This window comes from Diorhabda sublineata, chromosome 7 (genome assembly GCF_026230105.1).
Source record: "Diorhabda sublineata isolate icDioSubl1.1 chromosome 7, icDioSubl1.1, whole genome shotgun sequence".
Taxonomy (NCBI): domain Eukaryota; kingdom Metazoa; phylum Arthropoda; class Insecta; order Coleoptera; family Chrysomelidae; genus Diorhabda; species Diorhabda sublineata.
Window position 1 is genome coordinate 22526743 of NC_079480.1, and position 19245 is coordinate 22545987.

The window sequence follows — 19245 nt, forward strand, 5'->3', positions numbered from 1 at the left end:
TATTACAGAAACCTGCAAAATTGCTACTAGTATAGAGGTGGGAAATAAATCTGAAAACGTAACCGCTACGGTATTAACACGTTAGAACCTATATTCTAAATTAGAAAAGCAATTACCTTATCCCTTTAGCAATATATGGTAGATCTATTATTAATTGAATTGAATTAAAAAAATGTCGATTAATAATTGTCGTTAGTCAATAAAATACTCTAAACAGAAAAAAAATCGATATTTTTATGATTCGTAATATCAGTGCGCTCCTAATATTTTCTCGTATACAGGATAATTATTTTAATTTCGATAGTTATTCAATAATAAAAGTATTTAATACCACTACTTCCCGCACAGTTTGGCAACACCGATTATCGATTTCTAATGTGCTCGGATCATAGAGATACAATGGTTTGCGCGTAGTGCAAGTGGGAATGTCCGTTCAACTTCCGGTGAGAGACGAAGAAATCTTATTGTGTATGTTAACTAATTTTCTATCTCTCTCGTTGACGCGGACGGTTGTTCGGGTGATTGATTGCATCTATGATTTCTCTATGATCGGATACTCACGTGATAGAAAAAGTGAGTTGAATAACGATGACTCATCGGAAGATGAAACGCGATTTTATTGAATTAAATGCAGTTGCTCGACTGGTATAAATTAGAATGACCATATACAGGACGTTCTGTAGTTCGTTGACGTTAATAAAAAGGAAATGTTTCCAAAATTTGAGATATACCGTACGTTCTGATAAGTATTACCGTTATCAGCGAACAAAACTATAGGACTGGATGTATTTTGAAAAACTGATTTATATACAGGGTCGAATCAATAACAAAAATTACGTTTATATAATTTTTACGTATCCTTAAGCAAAATTAGACATTTTTTTCTTAATTGAACTGGTATTATTATCTGCTTTGATTGTTTTTATATTTTGTTTAGATAATTTTTTTTCTCAACCAATACGTGGAATACAATATTGCATAACCATCAATCTTCCTCTTTTTTTTCAATAATATGATTATTGTTCTTTTACTTATATTTTATGTCATAAATAATCGATTCAGTCGATTTTTCGCGTCGCAACTCATACTTTCACGTAAACTATTTGAGAGAAAAAAAAATCGCTTTGAATTTATTCGGCGCGGACAATCTCGTAAATAATAGAATGAATGTCTTATTGTCTTTTCATAATATTAATTTTTGAGAAGCATATCCGAGAAAAAACATTTTCGAGAAAGTTAATCTAGTCGCTAAGATATAAAACTAATTTCATTTTTTTTTTGTTTTTTTTTTGGTAAAAGGGACCAATTACCACAAGAACCAATTTTACCTATCTCTTAAATAATTCTAAATATGTAATTACACTGAAATTGGACATTAAATGGGCCAATTTATTAGCAATCTGTACTGAAATGCAAAAAAAATACAAATTTGAGTTAAAAATAACAAAATTCGTTAAAATTCATGAAAAACTGTACATATGGCAACGGTGTAAGTATAAGAGTTCCGCCTTATCACATCAACCTTTACAAACGTTGAAGTTTGCTATTGGCGAATATCACGTGTCACTAGATGGCGCTGAAATTGGCTTCTATAGCGATGAACATAAATACACTCTATAAGGATGTTTTAACTGATTTTGGTAGGATTTTCTTTATTTTTTTTTAAATTCCGTTATTTCCTAAACGTGTTTATGTGATTAGAACAAAAAGTTGTGTTTAAGAATCGGTCTAAAAATGACGAAAATTGTACTAGATATCATAATTATATAATGCCCTAATTTTTTTTTAATCGACTCAAATAGAAAGTTAAATTATTTTGTAACCCTATCAATGAATTTTGAAAAGTATCCGAACGATCGTAGTACAAAGAATGACTTTCTCGAAAATTCCAATTAGATTTTAATGATTAGTTACATAGTTCTTAAGATAGATTTTAGTAGGATATTAACTCCTCAAATATATATCGAAATAACTTTATCGTTTTGTTGTTGTTGATTATAAAATTTTTATACTTTGATTTATATTTACCTCGTAGATTAAGTATTTTGTTTAATTTCGAAATTTTACAAGTCTTCAAAAGTTTGTAGAGTTCATTCCACAAACCCTTAAAACTGTGATTAACATACTATATTGTACCTATTATATAAATTTTTATCTATTTTAAACTAGTACGACTTGGATAATCCTCTCTCGTATCAACTGGATTTTTAGGACGTACTTACTAATCAAATTTAAAAGTTTATAGTACTAAATATCATTTTTTTTAACACGATTTGTGTTGGAATTGATAAAAAAACCACCCCGTTATACATATTCCATAGCTTGCAATTAGAATAAAAAGAAAATTATCGATATAAAAATAAATCTATATAGATTCTTATTATTTAAAATAATTACCTCATATTCCCGTTTAATGCATAACTGAGATTATTAACGGCACAAACACTGGATGCACAAATATTCAAATCACTTATTTTCAATAATAATAACTCAATACCATTCTTATAAAACATCACCATTTTTTTATAAGTTTAAATATAGAATTAAAATCTTCCAATACTCTAAAATAAGGAAATAGTTCCAAATACAAATTTCTTCTTATCGATTACATCTAATTTATCCAGCTTAATATATAGCTGAATATAATGAGAGTCTATGTAGTTTTTTTTAGTTAAGAAGACCGAAAAAACGCTTAAAAATTAAGTATAAGTGTTGGAACCAACGAAACAAAATATTGTACATTTCGCATTTTAATATGTGTGAAAATAATTATCGAAGAATAATAAATTCGAAAAATTTAATGGCTTTCGTTTTAATGATAATAACTATTGACAATCACTGAAATGCCTTCAGAACATTTCAAAACAACGTTCATAGTGTATTAAACAGTGTTGCCATTATATTATTTAACATTTCTTTTGTTTTATTACATATATATTATTTAATTTTATTTAACGAAATTTAATGTTTACTTATAGAAAAACAAAATTTAACGATATTTTAATGATTTCCAACTATCTATATAAAAGAAGTAATAATTCTAATAATAAATAAAAATAAATTATCATAACGATTGCCATTATAAACAATTATTTTTATTTACTAATTTTAAAAATATTTATTCCTGATTTCATAGTGACCAAACATATTTCGTTATTTATTATTGTATAAAACACCAGTCGCTTTCTTTCACTTTAATTCCGTAAATTTAATTATATATGAATGAATCTGGCAACGTTATATTAATAATCATTGAACTATTCTTGGACCGTTGAAAAATTTTTTATTTTTATTCACAATTATAAGGTCCAATGTGTTTTACTAATTATTTATAAATTAATAATCTGTTTTAATGCAAAATTAAGTTGTCTATTTGGAATCATCAAAATTTAGTGTCCCACGACTCGGGATTTATTGTTAGAACAAACCTATAATGTCATTTCAAGCATTTGACAGTTCGCACTTTTAAAATATTTGGTTAAATAATTCTGTTTATTAGTTTTTATTTGTCGGACAATTTTAATTTTTTCTTTTCCATATTATTTATTATACAAGGACGATATATTGTCCACGCAAAAATACTCTTAAGGGGATATAACGTTATGATTATTATAATATAAGATTCCAATTAAACGAGGTTCACTTTCCAAAGTTTGTGTGTGTTCTTTTATGTTATTTGAAAAGTATTTAATGTGTATTTTTTTGCAAAATTTATCGAAGAAAATACGAAAAAATCATAAATCACTAAACATATATACGATCATCAATGCACTTAAAACTTTGTTTGAAATGTGATCTTTAACCTGCTCTAACAATGGCGTCGCGTGACGTCAACACTCCAGTAGTGTATTGTGATTAAAAGGTATACTGCGGGTGTAAAAAAAGTAACCAATTTTGAATTTTTCGTAATTTCGAGTGAAAGAAAGCAGATTTTAGACATAACGAAATGAATGAATCGATGTTATTTAATTTTTTTTTAAACTTTTCCCATTTCAAATGATAAATAAAACATATATACTTTACAAAAATATATATTTATGTCAAACTTTGGTTTTATTTATATACATTTCTAATCTTTTTATTGTATTTTCTTTACCCAAAATTGACATCATTTCTGCTATACTCGGCCCTTCCTGAAAACGTTAAAAATTTGACGCATTTCGTCTCGTTACATATATTACAGGGTGATGTTTATATAACAAATTGTAAAGTAAAAACGAAGATTTACCTCAATTCCGCTCAAAACGTATCTCAACAAGTGCATAAACTCTCTATACTTAATACCATGATCCTGACAAAATTCTTTCAACAAAACATTAACGTCACTCATATCATCGTCTAATTTTTTCTCTAAACGAGATTTTACTAGAGCCAAAGTTTCAATTTCGTCGTTAATCACGGTAGAATGTGTCGGTACGAACCAAACAAATTTAAATTTTTTTGATACCAAATCAGATAATTTGCTAATTCTCGTTGCGGACCAACGCAAAACGTCCCTAATTTGATCGTCGTTCAGTTGAATCGAGTTATTTTCTACCCTAAAATACCCTAAATAAATTCTAAAAATGGCTACTAACATTTGAGTTTATACCTTTTCGGAAATGCAACTTTCAACAATTCTTTAACTTCTGTGACTAATTTTTCTAATTCATTCGAATCGTTTATTTTTTTATGCAATTCTAACTTGTTGAATTGAATTAATCTCTCTTCCATAACTTTACCAGAATGTGAATTTATTTTAGTGATATCAAACTGAAATTGCACAAAATGCAACCAATTGTTGACTTTAAATAATCAAACTTGAAATTTTTTAATAGTAATTGTAAAAAAACTATTAATTGAACAATAAACAAAATTATTATCTCCTGAAATACATAAATACCTGTTGAGTTAATTCTTCCATGCTGTAACACTTTGGCTTAACATTTCTTTCTAAATCTTTTGTGAAACCTCCACCAGAATGAACAATAAAGTTTATTAAAGCCTGTGGAAAAATTCCAGTTTCTCTAAAATGATTTATTTTAATATCACCCTGTCTTTTACTCAATTTCGTCCCATCTGAATTCATTAGCAACGGTAGATGACCAAAAAGTGGAGGTTTCCAATTAAACGCTCTAAAATTCCAAAATTTTTGTATCTATTTCAAATGTTTTAATCACTAAACTAAAAAATATGAAAATTTCGAAAATCCAGTACACACTTTGTAAAAATAAAACGTAACACTGTAGGAATAATTACTAGAACACATTTATAAGCCACTAAAACGTTACCACATTGAGAATAAAATGAAGAATATATAAATTTCAACAATAAACAATATATAATACCAAAATTGATACCCTTTATTTACAATTTTTAAAACAAATTTCATTGTCATAAATCAATCAAAAATCTACAGAATTACCAACCTGAATTCATATAATTACCCGTACTTTAAAAACACAAATCTTACTAATTCGAACTGACAGGTGTAAAGCGCGATTTCTATGGTATTTCTTTTTTTTTTTCAATACTACCCATTGATAAAGATAAAGAAATAAATCAATGACTTAACCTAACTTTTATCATAACCACAAACGTAAACAATACATTACAAACTTTATTTGACCAGTGGCGTATCATATTTTTTTATAATAGTATAAACTTACCTATAAAGTAAAATGTGTTTAGTGGTGGATATTTGCCATTCGACGCCTCTAAGAACGTGAGAAATATTCATAAAATGATCATCAACAACATTAGCGAAATGGTAAGTAGGAAACCCGTCAGATTTAACGATTACAGGATCGCCTTCATTTAATGAAATGTTATAAGCAATTCTGCCATAAATTAAATCATCAAAACTTTCTTCTTGATCGGTGATCTAGAATTTATTCTATATTATGATATAGCATCACAAGGAATGTCGTTTACCAACTTTGAATCTAATACAAGAGGGTTTTCCACTCTCAAGATTGGCTTGAACATTTTCTTTGCTCAAGTGACGACATTTGTTGTCATATTTCGGAATCTCTTGATTCCTTAATGATTCTTTTTTCAAAAGTTGCAACCGTTTATCAGTGCAAAAACAGTGATAAGCGGATCCGTTATCTAATAGTACCTTCAATTGTTTCCTAAATAGACACCAAAAACAAATAACGAAAATGTGGAAAATAAAATATAAAGTACCTATAAATATCCAATCGTTCAGATTGTAAATACGGCCCGTAAGTACCACCCTGTGTAGGTCCTTCGTTAATTATAATTCCCGACCATTGTAAATCTTCTTGTAACTGTTCCACTGCTCCAGGAACTAATCTAGTTTGATCAGTGTCTTCGATTCTCAATATAAATGTACCATTGTGTTTTTTTGCGAAAAAATAATTATAAAGAGCCGTTCTAAGACCACCCAGATGTAAATAACCTTGTGAACACATTAAATATTCAAGTAAATAATAAATAAATGAATAATACTTACCGGTAGGGCTAGGGGCAAATCGTACTCTAACTGCAGTTTCTGTTTTATACCTTCGTATACAAATATACAGTACCGATTTTGAAACATATTTCGTTAAAAATAACATATTGTTTTTTAATTATCCATAATTCAAATTGTTTTATTCACAAATTTAAGTTTAAATAATAATAATTAAAGCATTTACTAACCCTAAAATTTTAAGTAATGCTTAAAATTCCGTAAGCCGAGTAAATAATTTTATTAAAACAAATCAAAATATTATTAGTAAATATTAACGTCATTATTTATATATATTCAATTATTTTAAAATTGAGATAGATAGATAATAAAATACTTTTGAGAAATTTGATCTAACATATTAAATTTAATTATTTAACTTCCCGTACGAATTACAAGTAGACATAATTTAATTTTTGACATTTTGAGAATAGATTTAATTCTTGTTAGTTAGTGATGTGTGTTGTGGCAGAATTGTTCATGGAAACTTTAAGGTTATTTTTCGTAATTCTGCAAAAATAAAAAAAATCTTCATCAAATGGTTTCTTGTTGTTAATGAAATAGTGTTAAATCATTTATCACGATGGTATGTAGAAATGTTTTACTATATAGTTTTAAAACCGATTTAAATTATTAAAGAGCTGTCAAACTGTAACCTTACTTTGAAGAAAATGAAATTAATAATGCTACTATCAGGGTTTAAATTTACGATAAATCATTTATTATATTGAAAATACATATACTTTTTTGCAAATATCGAAAGTAAGATGTTTTGTAGTACATATATATATATATATATATATATATATATATATATATATATATATATATATATATATATACGAATTTAAGGGTTTATTTATACGTACTTGTAAAATATATTTGGATTTGTCATTTGGTGTGTGTAAATGTGTTAATAGTCGTAAAATTGAGGTGCTTTATGATTTTAGCACAAACTGAAATCATCACAGCGAGAAAAGGTTAAGAAATTTATATCTTTTACACAAACTGGTGAGAACACAGCCATATATTGCCTTACTCAGAATGATTGGAAGCTAGATCTAGCTAGTGATAATTACTTCCAGAATCCTGATGCGTATTACAAAGAACCTAGGAGCGTAGACAAAAAGAAACTAGAATCTTTATATAGTAGATACAAGGACCCGAACGAACCAGATAAAATTACAGTCGATGGTATAATGAAATTTTTAGACGATTTAAGTTTACCGCCTGAATCGAAGCTCGTTCTGATTATCGCTTGGAAATTCAAAGCCGCTACTCAATGCGAGTTTACTAGGGAGGAATTTATAAACGGAATGACGGAATTAGGTTGTGATAATATTGATAAATTGAAGGCGCGTCTGCCTACATTAGAAAGTGAATTAAGGGATAATTATAAGTTTAAAGACTTCTATCATTTTACCTTCAATTATGCCAAAAATCCCGGACAGAAAGGATTGGATCTTGATATGGCCATTGCTTACTGGAATATTGTTTTGAAAGGGAAATTCAAGTTTTTGAATTTGTGGTGCACGTTTTTGCAGGTGAGACACTTTAAATTTACACCGCATATTTCAAATTTTCGTTATTCAATTCATTTAAGCTCTTTCATACATTTACATGAAATTCATTAACTTTTGATTAAAAGATAACCTAGAACTTACCATTACTATTTGTATGAACGGACTATTAGTTATCTAAGATATATATCAAACTATACATATGAATGGACTATATTTCTCCCTATTTACCAAGAAACAATTTTAAATTTCAATATTTGATTTGTTTCTTTCATGGAGGTTATGTTAGGTTAGAAGATGTCTTGAAACTTGTTATGATTTAATTCGTATTGAAGCTTATAGTGTTGATAAAACTATTTGAAATCTTCTTTGTTATTTTTGTGTTAATATAGATTAGGAAATGTTTTAAGTTGTGTCATACGGTGTGAACCGACTATATATTTTTGTTTTTATCGATTTATGTGTGGTAGGGAGAAATTTTTTGCATTTTCGATGAGAAATTTTGTCGATTCTCGTTGAGTTGTGTACTAATTTTAGGAAAATCATAAACGGTCTATACCTAAAGATACCTGGAACCTTTTGTTAGATTTCGCCCAACAAATCGCGGACGATATGAGCAATTACGACGAGGAAGGTGCTTGGCCTGTGCTCATTGACGATTTCGTCGAATGGGCATCGACGCGAACAAAGGAAAATCAACCGCACAGTACGAGCCAACTTGAGTAACATATTTATTTGATTTTTATTAAAAACATTGACTCAAATTGCGTTAAAATTATCAACAAAAATGAGGTAGCACTAATCTTACAAGGGAGGGAAGTTGATTATATCGTCGTTTGTTTTTGTAAGATTATGATTAAAGTAATTTTTTTCAAAATACACGTGTATATATGCCAGTTTTTTAACAAAAAAATCAAATGGAAATGGAAAACCCCAAAAATGTTACTTTCTCTCGTATATATTCGGGTGGTTTTTGTTTAGTCCGTTGAAGAGTTACGAAGACCTTAAATTTATCAAAGTCAGCTAGTTCAAAGAGTCACGTTTTTATGGTTACGAGTAAATCCACCATCTTGAATCGTTTTTGCGAAATAATGAAATTATCCACCGCACAAAAAAATTTTTTTGTAAAATTGAAAATAACAAAGTTATTAATAAAAAACTGTAAAAAGTGAAGGAGTTAATTCCTAGTCTCTGTAACTTTGTTATATTCAATTTTACGAAAAAAAGTCAAGAGAGCAAATTTGTAGAGAATTAAATTTCCTACAAAAAACAATTGAACAATTTTTTGTGCGATGGTTAGTTTCATTGTTATCATGTAAAAACTATTTAACCATTATTTCAAGATGGCGGATTTTCTCTACGCATAAAAAACTTGCTCACCGAAAAATACAAATTTGGGAATCTTTTTGTAATTTTTCAATGGACTAATTAATTTGAATCTAGCTATTTAACGATAAATAATTAATTGTTTATTGAAAAATTGTGTTTTTATTTCGCCCTTTCCTCTTATTCAGGTTCAACGAATCTCTACGAGTAGCCCTCGTATTATAGATCGATTTTTCTTGTCATTTTTTAGTAATAAAACTAATGACTACCAGGTTTATATATGGGTCTCCAGTTCAGCCTATAACTTATCGTTATCACCTTGTTAATGACTAAATAAATAATCATTTTATCTTTTCTGTCGACAAAGTGGCAACGGTGCAAAGCACTGTTATATATCTTTTGTATACGTTGAATCATAGATAACGAGTCTTAAAAACTGGCTGAACAACCCTGGCAGCTGAGGTCTTTTTAATTTCTAGAAGAAGAGGAAGCAAAACCGTTTATTATTCACTTGCATGTTTTTCGATTTATGTGGTGGATTTTTATACTGAAAAACAAGTAATTCCATCTAAATCTTACGATTTTATAGTGGAAAATGTGTAGTTCGATCTTCGCATTACATTTTTATAATGTAAAACCCACATCTCAATACCGTGCATTTTTATAGTGTAAAACGTGTAATTTGACATTTGGTATAAATCCCATGTATCAATTGATACCGTGCATTTTTATGGCGTGAAATGTGTAATTCGATGTACATCTTACATTTTCGTAGTGTTATACCCAAATTTGGACTATTATCGTTAATTTTTATGGTGTAAAACGTGTAATTTAATGTAGATCTTACATTTTCGTAGTACAAAACCCACATTTGGAAGTATTATTATCAATTTTTATGGTGTAAACGTGTTATTTGATTAACTTTCTACATTTTTATAGTGTAAAACCCATATTTCCATCAATATCGTTCATTTTTATGGTGTATAGAACTTTCAGCTCTTCAAACTTTTCAATTTAAACGTGTTCTACACCCCAGTAATAATTAAGGGAAGGTAAAACAGGGTAAAAAAGGTAAAACTTCAAATAATTTATTTTATTATTTTCTCAAATACAAATTATTAAATTGAGTAACAGTAACGCTATTTCACAAAATATATGTGACTAGGATTTTTTCTATTACTATTAAACTTTCTTTATATAATTAGAAAGCAGCCACCGCAGCTTTCAAAATGGAGAATTTAACATTTCCTATACCGCAAATTCCATTAAAATCGTCGAGTGTTAGATCATCAACAGCAATACCTCCTAGACCTTTAGCTTTAGCATATTGGGCTTTAATAGCCGCAGTTTCCGGATCCTCGTACGCTATCCAAATTCCCCCTTTGTCGTCCTTATCCGGATACCGATAAGCATAGACACCTAACAGAACATAAAACGAACAATTCGAATTTAATCCAACAATAAAAATGTTAATGTGAGAGTGAGTCATGTTTTTCTACCAGTAAATAAAAACAGATATTAACACTGTTGAACTGATTTTAACTGAAAGGTAAAGAAATGTATTTTTTTATTATAGTTCTTACCCCTGCGTTTAGTTGCGTCGGGGATTTTAGTCAATCCGCCAGGGGTGGTAATCCTTGTAGTGACTTTATTACATATTTCGGGGTAACTCAGTAATCCTGCTTCTTTGGTAAGAGGTCCTGCGTCACCTGGTCCTTCTAAATCGGTGATGGGGATTTCGTCGACTTTAGCTTCGCCTGATAAATGCCAACTTCGTCCGTAAGTGGCTATACCTAATACGATTTTATGGGCGGGGGCTCCGTGAGATATCCTAAATATTATTGAATATATGATCGTTGATGTAAATAGAAAAAAAAACTTACCAATATCGCACCCACGCGTCAACGTTTTCATCGTTACGTCTATCTATCAATTCGTATAAAGGGGAAGGAAAATCTGCCAGTTTGTCGTTACGTAAGGGCGTATAAAAATCAAAAGCGTGTAATATTATAAAATCAAGATATGGCGCAAGATTTTTTGGGTCGTAATACACTAAAATAAAGTTATTTTCAAAAAAAAAAAATAAATCAAAACAGTTTTTTTACTACCTGTACTATTTACGTTAGGTAAAACCGTCAAAGAAAGTTGATAATTATCTGCCCTTAATGCATTTTTAAGTTCTTTAACTAAAGCCGTAAATTGTTCTTTGTGTTGTTCGGCGTTTTCATCTATTACCGAATCCCCGGTAAAAACTGATTTAATACTGCTCCACACTTTTTCTATAAGTTAAAAATATATCACTTCCATTTTACGTATTATAATAATTTTTAAATAAATACTTGAAAAATTTCTAACACGGACTTGTATTTACACACGTAATATAACAAACTTCGTGAAGTTAGCAAATAATCGAAATTTGACACTTGTCAATGTATAGGTACGTTTTGTTGATATTATAATTCTATGATCTTAGAAAAACTTACTAATTCCTGTTTTTATTTTCCTGGGTTTAGTTTCTGGGAATTCCCAAGCTAAATCGAGTCCATCGAAATTATATGCTTTTATTAAAGTGTACGCAGAATTGACGAAACTCAAACGATGAGTTGTTGATTCCAACTAAAGATCATAGATACGCTATGAATCTATCATATCTATATATAATCGAATACTTACGATTGTTCTATATTTCTCGTTTTTCTCTTCACCGGAACCGGAGATATCCTCATTACCTCCAACGGAAAGTAAAACTTTCAATTTAGGGAATCTTTTTTTCAAATCTGTAACGTGTCTGTAATTTTCTTTTATAACGTCGAATTGTTCGTTCATGGGTACTAAATGATAAGTGCTTTCATCGATGGCTGCGTAACCATACAATAAATGCGTACAAAATCGTAAAGCTTCATCTAAATTAGCGATATCGAATTTACCTTGCCCTAAATTCCAAGAAATATCAATCAGGTAAAAGGTCATAAATATTTTAACATTAAAATAACTGGTCATTTTCAAAATATTATAAAAACAAAGTTGTTATTGTTTTATTTAATTTTTATTTGAGCCATAGAAAAAACAATAACAAATTAACTCTATGGTGCTTATTAACAGAAAACATTATATTTAAAAAAGAAGAAAAAACATGTACGTTTAATGTTTATTTAGTGTTATATAATTTCGCTTTATCTAATATTACATGAAAATGTGTCCAAAATATATTTGAAAAATGCTTCGAACTCAGTTTTCAACGTTTGATCGTCATAGAATTTAATGGTAAATTTATAATTTTCTTATATACGTGTTTACAAATATTTTTATTGTTTATTTGATTCATATCTAATTTCCAAATTGAATAAATTTGAAAACAGTTTATCCCATTATGAACTATTTACAGTACTTATTCAATAATAAAATTGTTTATTATTGAACGCTGTGACTATGACTAAGGTCATTTATTAGTCATTAGAATTACCTTGAAGCGTAATAAAAAGAAATGGACTATTAAATTTCTATAAGTATTAAATTCATCTGCACAAAAATACTAATTTTTTTCCTCAATTTATGTACAATAGGACAAATAATAATGAGATAAACGTCTTATCAAACTCAATTCTTGGAATATTGAAGTTGATCTAATATGCATAAATGGAAAGTTTATAGTCAACTAAAATTTTTTGAATTTATTGAGATTCAATAGTTTAATAAAAATAAATTTATAAGAAAAAACATGTAAATCCAAGGTAGCCTTATTAATAAGTTAAATGCTAATTAATCAGTGATGTTATCCAACAAAAATAAACATAAAATTTATTTATAATATACTTTTTTTAATATTACCTTCTCTTAAATGTGATTTCGACTCATAATTGCACACAACGATTTTTTCCGCTGAAGCAAATGCGGATAAACATAGAAGCAACACTGAAAAAACGTGAACGTCCATCTTTACACAGCTCTTAGATGGTACTAAACAACATCGACCCACAATCTTTATATTTACTTCTAAATTTCCGTTGACCAATGAATGTATTCACCAATCACAGATGTTCGATTTAAGGTGATCTTATTAACCATGACATTGAGATAGTAAGGTCGTCGTCTGGTTATTGAAGATTTTGTTATCAATATTTGTTGAAAAAACTCATTTAAATATACTTATTAATATTATATACTGATGTTTTTTGTTAATCGTAAATCCTGAATCCGACGCCATATTGTTTACAGCAATGGTCATAATTTATTTTCCAACGAATTATAATGGCGATGTTGCCAAATTAGCTCAAATAAAAGTATTTATATTATTTTTATATTGGTGAGAAAAATGTGACCATCTTATATGTGGTGATATTATCTCGTTGGGAATTTTCATAACAAAAAGGCAATATCACGTCAGAATCGCTATATGAGATATATTTTTGGTTAAAACCTATTTTTTTTTGTTTTCGTGACAACACAATTGGAAAAAATTCTCAAAATATCAAATAAAAAATTCATAAAATTTGTTTTTTGTCTCGAAATTCTTCGAATCTGGTAAAAAAAATTTATGAGATAAAACTTGATATTAAAGAACATTCTTTAATTCCGGCAACACCGCTCCAAGTTCAAACTGTATCAATAATTTCATTTTGATTCTTATTATTCATATATTTTTTTGTACTTTATGTAACGTGTGCATTATCCATCACTATATTTTTAGGTAATAATTTTTGGTAAAATAAAAACATTATATTTATAATTTGTTTATTTATTAAAAAATAATCAACTTGGAACACAAAAAATAAAATATTTGAAATGTCAACTGTCCCAAATCACTGATATAAATCACAGTCTAGATCGAGCTGCTCTTAATAACGGATATTTATCACCGCTACATAGACCACGGAAATCATCTAAGGTAAGATCGATGACAGCAACCCCACCGATTCCTTTGGCTCTCGAATACGCGCTGATTTGACCAACGGTATCGGGATCTTCAAAAGATACCCAAATACCTTTAACGTCATTTTTGGGTTCACGATAAGCGTAGGTACCTATACAAATTAGAAAATAATAACATTTATATGAAAATTAAAGCTGTTTCTAACAAAAAATGATAACATTGCGTTAGATATTAATTAAGTATATTCGGTAATTCACTAGGATACTACGCGATTCTTTCACAATTGTTCCATGACCATATGAGAATATAATCGGATCATAGAATTACATACATAAATATACGTGAAAATAATATTCGAAATAGCAGTGAAATCAATTATAGCATCGCCCATCATATTGTCATTTGTCAAAAGTCATTTTTAACAAAATGTCTACTTTCGTATCTTATTTCTTATTTTGAAAATATTTGTACCAAACAAAAAGCCCCAGTAGGCATGAAGCACTTAAATGATAAGTTTTCCAAAAAGACATTTTTTTAATGAGAGTTTTAATGTGCAAATGTGTTTCATTTATGAAAAAGTGTTTGTAAATGTAATTCACATATAAAAATGAGGAAGTGGAGTTTAGTTATTTCGTTTATACATCACGTAAGTAGTTTTTTACATATTTTTGCGATATTTTGAATTAGTTTATCGTTTTTTTATAAAAATTCAAACTATTTTTTATAACACAAAATTCAAGTGCCAAAATTACCTACCAAAACGTTTTGTTACATCGGTCGTATTCCAATATTCTATTTCTGTAAAAGAAAACGTAAAACTGTAAGGAGTGAACAAACCTTTGTGTTGGAACGTCTTTAATAAAATATGAACCAAAATACGAGGAGTTCAACAAAATTCGACAAATTAAATGTGACAACACCAAAAAATCAAATAAAAGACTTTTTCATCAATTTTCCTTTACGAAAGAAAAAACTAGAGCCCTGAAATGTTTATCTAACACTCTCACACGTGGATACCGACCAGATATCAAAATCACCAATCAAATTGGTTAAATAAATGTAAATATTAAAATCCTACCTTTCTTTTTGGTTGGATCATTGACTTTTCTAAGTTTTCCGAGATAACCAGCTTGAATTTCGGCGGCATTCGCGATTTTAGTACAAACTTCGTTATAACTGAGAAGACCGGGTTCTTGGGTGTAGATACCAGCTTCGCCTGGACCTTCGTCGATGCTTACAGGTGGTACGCCGGTGGTATCAGAATTTAATACCCAAGAGCGACCGAAAGTTCGTATACCATAGTTGATTTTATTAGCCGGCATACCATTCGTCATCCTTGAAAATTATTTAAATGAAATGTCATCACGATCATATTTATATGGGCTTACCAATATGTTACTTGGTAATCGCCATTTTCGTCATCTTTTCTATCGAAGATTTTGTATAGGGGCGAGGTGTAGTCTGCTTCGTAGGGGTTGCGTTCGGGTGTGTAAAAATCGAAATTTTGTAAAGTTACGAAATCTAAATGAGGCGCTAGTTGACGTACGTCGAAATATACTAAAAATCGCCAAATTACTTATTATTATATCCACGATGTTTTTGACATGATAAAATTTGTTTTATCAACTTAAATCTAGTTTTATTAAGATTATTTGTGAAATATGTATAAAAAATTTATAAAAAACCTTCATATATACAAATAAATTTTTATATAAAAAATTTAAGGTTATGATTCACAACTGTGAATACTTTTGCGTGAGAGCGCACTAAGTGCATAGAAATGGTGTGAACATAAAAATAACAGTGATTTTTCACGTTGTATCAAATAATATAGATAAAATCCCGTAAGAAAAATATCGTCCATCACAAGTTTGATGAAAGTTTTTTTATTAAATGGGAACATTCTCACCTGTACTATTGACGTTAGGAAGGACGGATAATGTCAACCATAGACCGTCGTGTCTTAAGGCATTTTTGAATTCTCTAATAAAAGCTGTGAATTGTTCTTTGTGTTCTTCGGCTTTTTCGTCGACTACAGAAGGGCCAACGAATGTGTGTTTGATACCAATAAAAAATTTTTCTATTAAAAAAAAATAGTTTGTAATAACTTTAATGAAACAACATATTGAAACTTACTGATGCTACTGAATATTTTCTTTGGTTTAGTTCTCGGTAGTTCCCAGGCTAAATCTATACCGTCGAATCCATAATTTTTAATCAGATCTTTAGCGGAATTAATGAAAGTTAATCGGCGATCTACAGTTTCCAACTACAAAAGATTTCTTCCTTTTTAAAATAATTTTTAGATCAAATGATAATTTTGATTATATCTTCGAAATTTGGAATCCTATCTTTTCAAATGTATTTTCTATCGATACAGCAAGAATTACTATATAATTTGTCCATATAACGGATTTCCGGAAATAGTTTTTGCCGAGATACGAAGCGCCAAAATTAACGCTTATTTTTTCCCTCATTTATTTTTCAACATACACTTCGCTGTTATTTTTATTTTTAAAACGTTTTGATTATTTTTTTTTAGATACCTTCTTTATAAGAATATCACGTTATGAATGAGCTCAATATTTCAATTAATTAGATCTGTTTGAGTTCAAACTCAACTTTTATTCATAAAAAATTACGCGGTCATTTAATTTATTTTATAAGTCCGCAACCGTTCATCCTACAGATTTCATTTAACCATCAATCAATTCGGGAAGAATCACTTTATAAGTTGTAGTATATTTACAACGAAAAAACACTTACCAAAGTGGTATAAACAAGATTTTTTTCATTGCCTTCACCAGTTATATCTCTGTCGCCTCCGACTGAAAGGAAAACTCTCAGACCGGGGAATCTCCTTTTTAGCTCAGCTACAGTCTTCAAATTGTGCTGATTTATATCCAATTGTTCGTTTAAGACTTTAACTTTATACGTCACAGGGTCAACGCCCACATAACCGTATATTAAGTGAGTACAGAATTGGAAAACCGGGTCAAGAAAAGCGATATCGAATTTACCTTGACCTGGAAAATTTATAAAAAATCAAACGCCAAATCTTCAGGATTTGATACTGATTTAAATTTTGTGATTTGAAAAATCATTGAAGCAAACAAAGTATTGATTAATCAGAGCAATTGACAATGTTAACAACTTTTTTTTTAAATAAATGAGATCATTTATGGTAATAAAGTAAAATTAGTTACAATTTAAATCAAGTTCAACATAATCCACTTGCTTACCTTGATGAAATCCTTTGTGCATTGACCCTGACTCGATTTTGAATCATCGAAGTTTAATTTTGACAAAAATTTTCTTCTTTATTATATATTTTTAATAATTTATTCAAATATCAATCAATTATGTTTTTTGTTGTTTTTTGTTCATTAAAAATCGATTCAAAAATTTTTTTTTTTTCGATTTTTGAGCTTAAATTATAGACCGGGTATTTCTGTGACTATCCTCGTAGTTCATTAGACTTTTTTGTGCAGACTTTCACGTTCTACAAGTTTGTTCATATAAATTGTATTAAAATTTCCATCCCCTTCCACGTTATAGACAAAATTACAATTTTCCGCGGGTTTTTCCAGTTTCCATGTAGTACAATTTTCAAATACCTCGTATGATTTTAATTTAACATTATTACAAACCTTTATAGATAAATTATCCCACCCCTTTGATGAAGATTCGAATAAATCGATTGTTTTTACAAGTTATTAATCTTATTTTGATTGCTATTGCTATAGAAAGTTCTAAAAGCAGTGAATTTTTAGGTTAAAAACTGATAGAAAGTAAAAATTATTTTCTGATTAAAGTTATCATTTGAGGTCAAAAGATTATCCATTATTAACCTATCGACCTCTTTTAATTATATAAAAAAACAAAGTTACATAAATATATTGTCGTTAGGAGAGTTTTGTTTACTTTATTGTCATAAATAAAATGTATATATTCAAAAAGTTTATGTACTAATAATCTGTATGAAAATATATCAGTTTTAACTATAATTTTATTAAAATCTCTCGTATATTTCTCGATCTATTATGTGTGAATTTATTAATTTGGATTATTAAACATTAAGATTTATGATTTAAATTGTTATTTACCTTGTCTTGTAAAACCCTTTCCGTCTAAATAACAAACGACTCTGGGGTCCGCTTGAGATAGACAGACGCAAGAAAATATCACAAATAAAAAGATTTTATAACCATCCACCATCTTGTCTGGTCAGTATACAACTAAAATGACCTCAAGGAATTGTATCCACTGTAATCGAGGACATGCGCGTTGTTAAATATATTTGGAGGGAGACATCATGTATTTTGGTTTCCTCGAAATGTTTATGAATCTAATAAAAAACTGCTTGAATTTGTACTTCACAGTTGACTATTATTTTTACATCAATTATACAGAGTAGTAGAAATGTTTTTTTAAATTATATATTAAATCTATTTTTTAATAATTCAAATTTTCGATCATTAAGAATGTAGTTTTGTACTTTTGTGCAAGTGACGTAAGAAGCAAATTCGGTTATCGATCGACACATCTTGATCAACTGTTGTTAATTTACAGTGGGTTTTGGGTTTGTAGTTGCAAATAAATTGAGTCCAATCTTGATCAATGTTCGATTTATTGAACAGGATTTCAAAGTGCGTTCAAATAAATAATAATAACGGAATAACAATTTCAGAGCACGTTTTTCTTTCGCCTTTCTTTTCGCTTGTGTCACTATTACATGAAACTGTCAAAAAGTGCTTATCTCTTACTAATTTTTAATAAAATCAGAATACATTAGAATACATAATTACCAACTTTGACTCTATATAAAACAAAAGTATAGTGTGAAGTTGGATAGGGCCAAGGTTGGGTTGGGTTCGGGTCAGCTGTCAATTGATCAATTCTCAACACTCCTCCTTTTCTGTTGAGTGCTTTTGTAAAAATATCTGCAATCTGTTTGCTGCTCTCGACGTGTTGCAGTGTCACAGTGTTACCGACGTGTTGCTGAATGTGTTTTCGTGGTATCTCAATGTGTCTCTTGTCTCTGGTTGTCTTTCCTTCGTGTGCATTCTGTAACA

General features: G+C 29.1%; 3 protein-coding genes across 3 annotated transcripts; 1 reads left to right on the forward strand and 2 right to left on the reverse strand.

Annotated features, from left to right (window-relative positions):
* Window positions 1-109: 109 nt before the first annotated feature.
* LOC130446908 (probable glutamate--tRNA ligase, mitochondrial) lies at window positions 110-6675 on the reverse strand. The gene is made up of 8 exons (XM_056783428.1): window positions 6458-6675; window positions 6169-6403; window positions 5918-6113; window positions 5649-5863; window positions 4883-5114; window positions 4592-4752; window positions 4229-4538; window positions 110-4133 (listed from the first exon to the last, which is right to left on the reverse strand). Exons 1-8 carry the CDS (start codon window positions 6561-6563, stop codon window positions 4041-4043), a joined length of 1548 nt encoding a protein of 515 aa, XP_056639406.1. The 5' UTR covers window positions 6564-6675; the 3' UTR covers window positions 110-4040.
* Window positions 6676-6896: 221 nt separating this feature from the next.
* LOC130446909 (DCN1-like protein 2) lies at window positions 6897-9454 on the forward strand. The gene is made up of 3 exons (XM_056783429.1): window positions 6897-7040; window positions 7405-7998; window positions 8512-9454. The coding sequence occupies exons 1-3, from the start codon at window positions 7038-7040 to the stop codon at window positions 8698-8700; spliced, it is 786 nt and encodes a 261-aa protein (XP_056639407.1). The 5' UTR covers window positions 6897-7037; the 3' UTR covers window positions 8701-9454.
* Window positions 9455-10378: 924 nt separating this feature from the next.
* On the reverse strand, window positions 10379-18410 carry LOC130446910 (uncharacterized). The gene is made up of 14 exons (XM_056783430.1): window positions 18277-18410; window positions 16937-17196; window positions 16307-16439; window positions 16080-16250; window positions 15559-15727; window positions 15249-15505; window positions 14927-14968; window positions 14123-14321; window positions 11974-12232; window positions 11784-11916; window positions 11409-11579; window positions 11184-11352; window positions 10884-11131; window positions 10379-10719 (listed from the first exon to the last, which is right to left on the reverse strand). Exons 1-14 carry the CDS (start codon window positions 18386-18388, stop codon window positions 10502-10504), a joined length of 2541 nt encoding a protein of 846 aa, XP_056639408.1. The 5' UTR covers window positions 18389-18410; the 3' UTR covers window positions 10379-10501.
* Window positions 18411-19245: the final 835 nt, after the last annotated feature.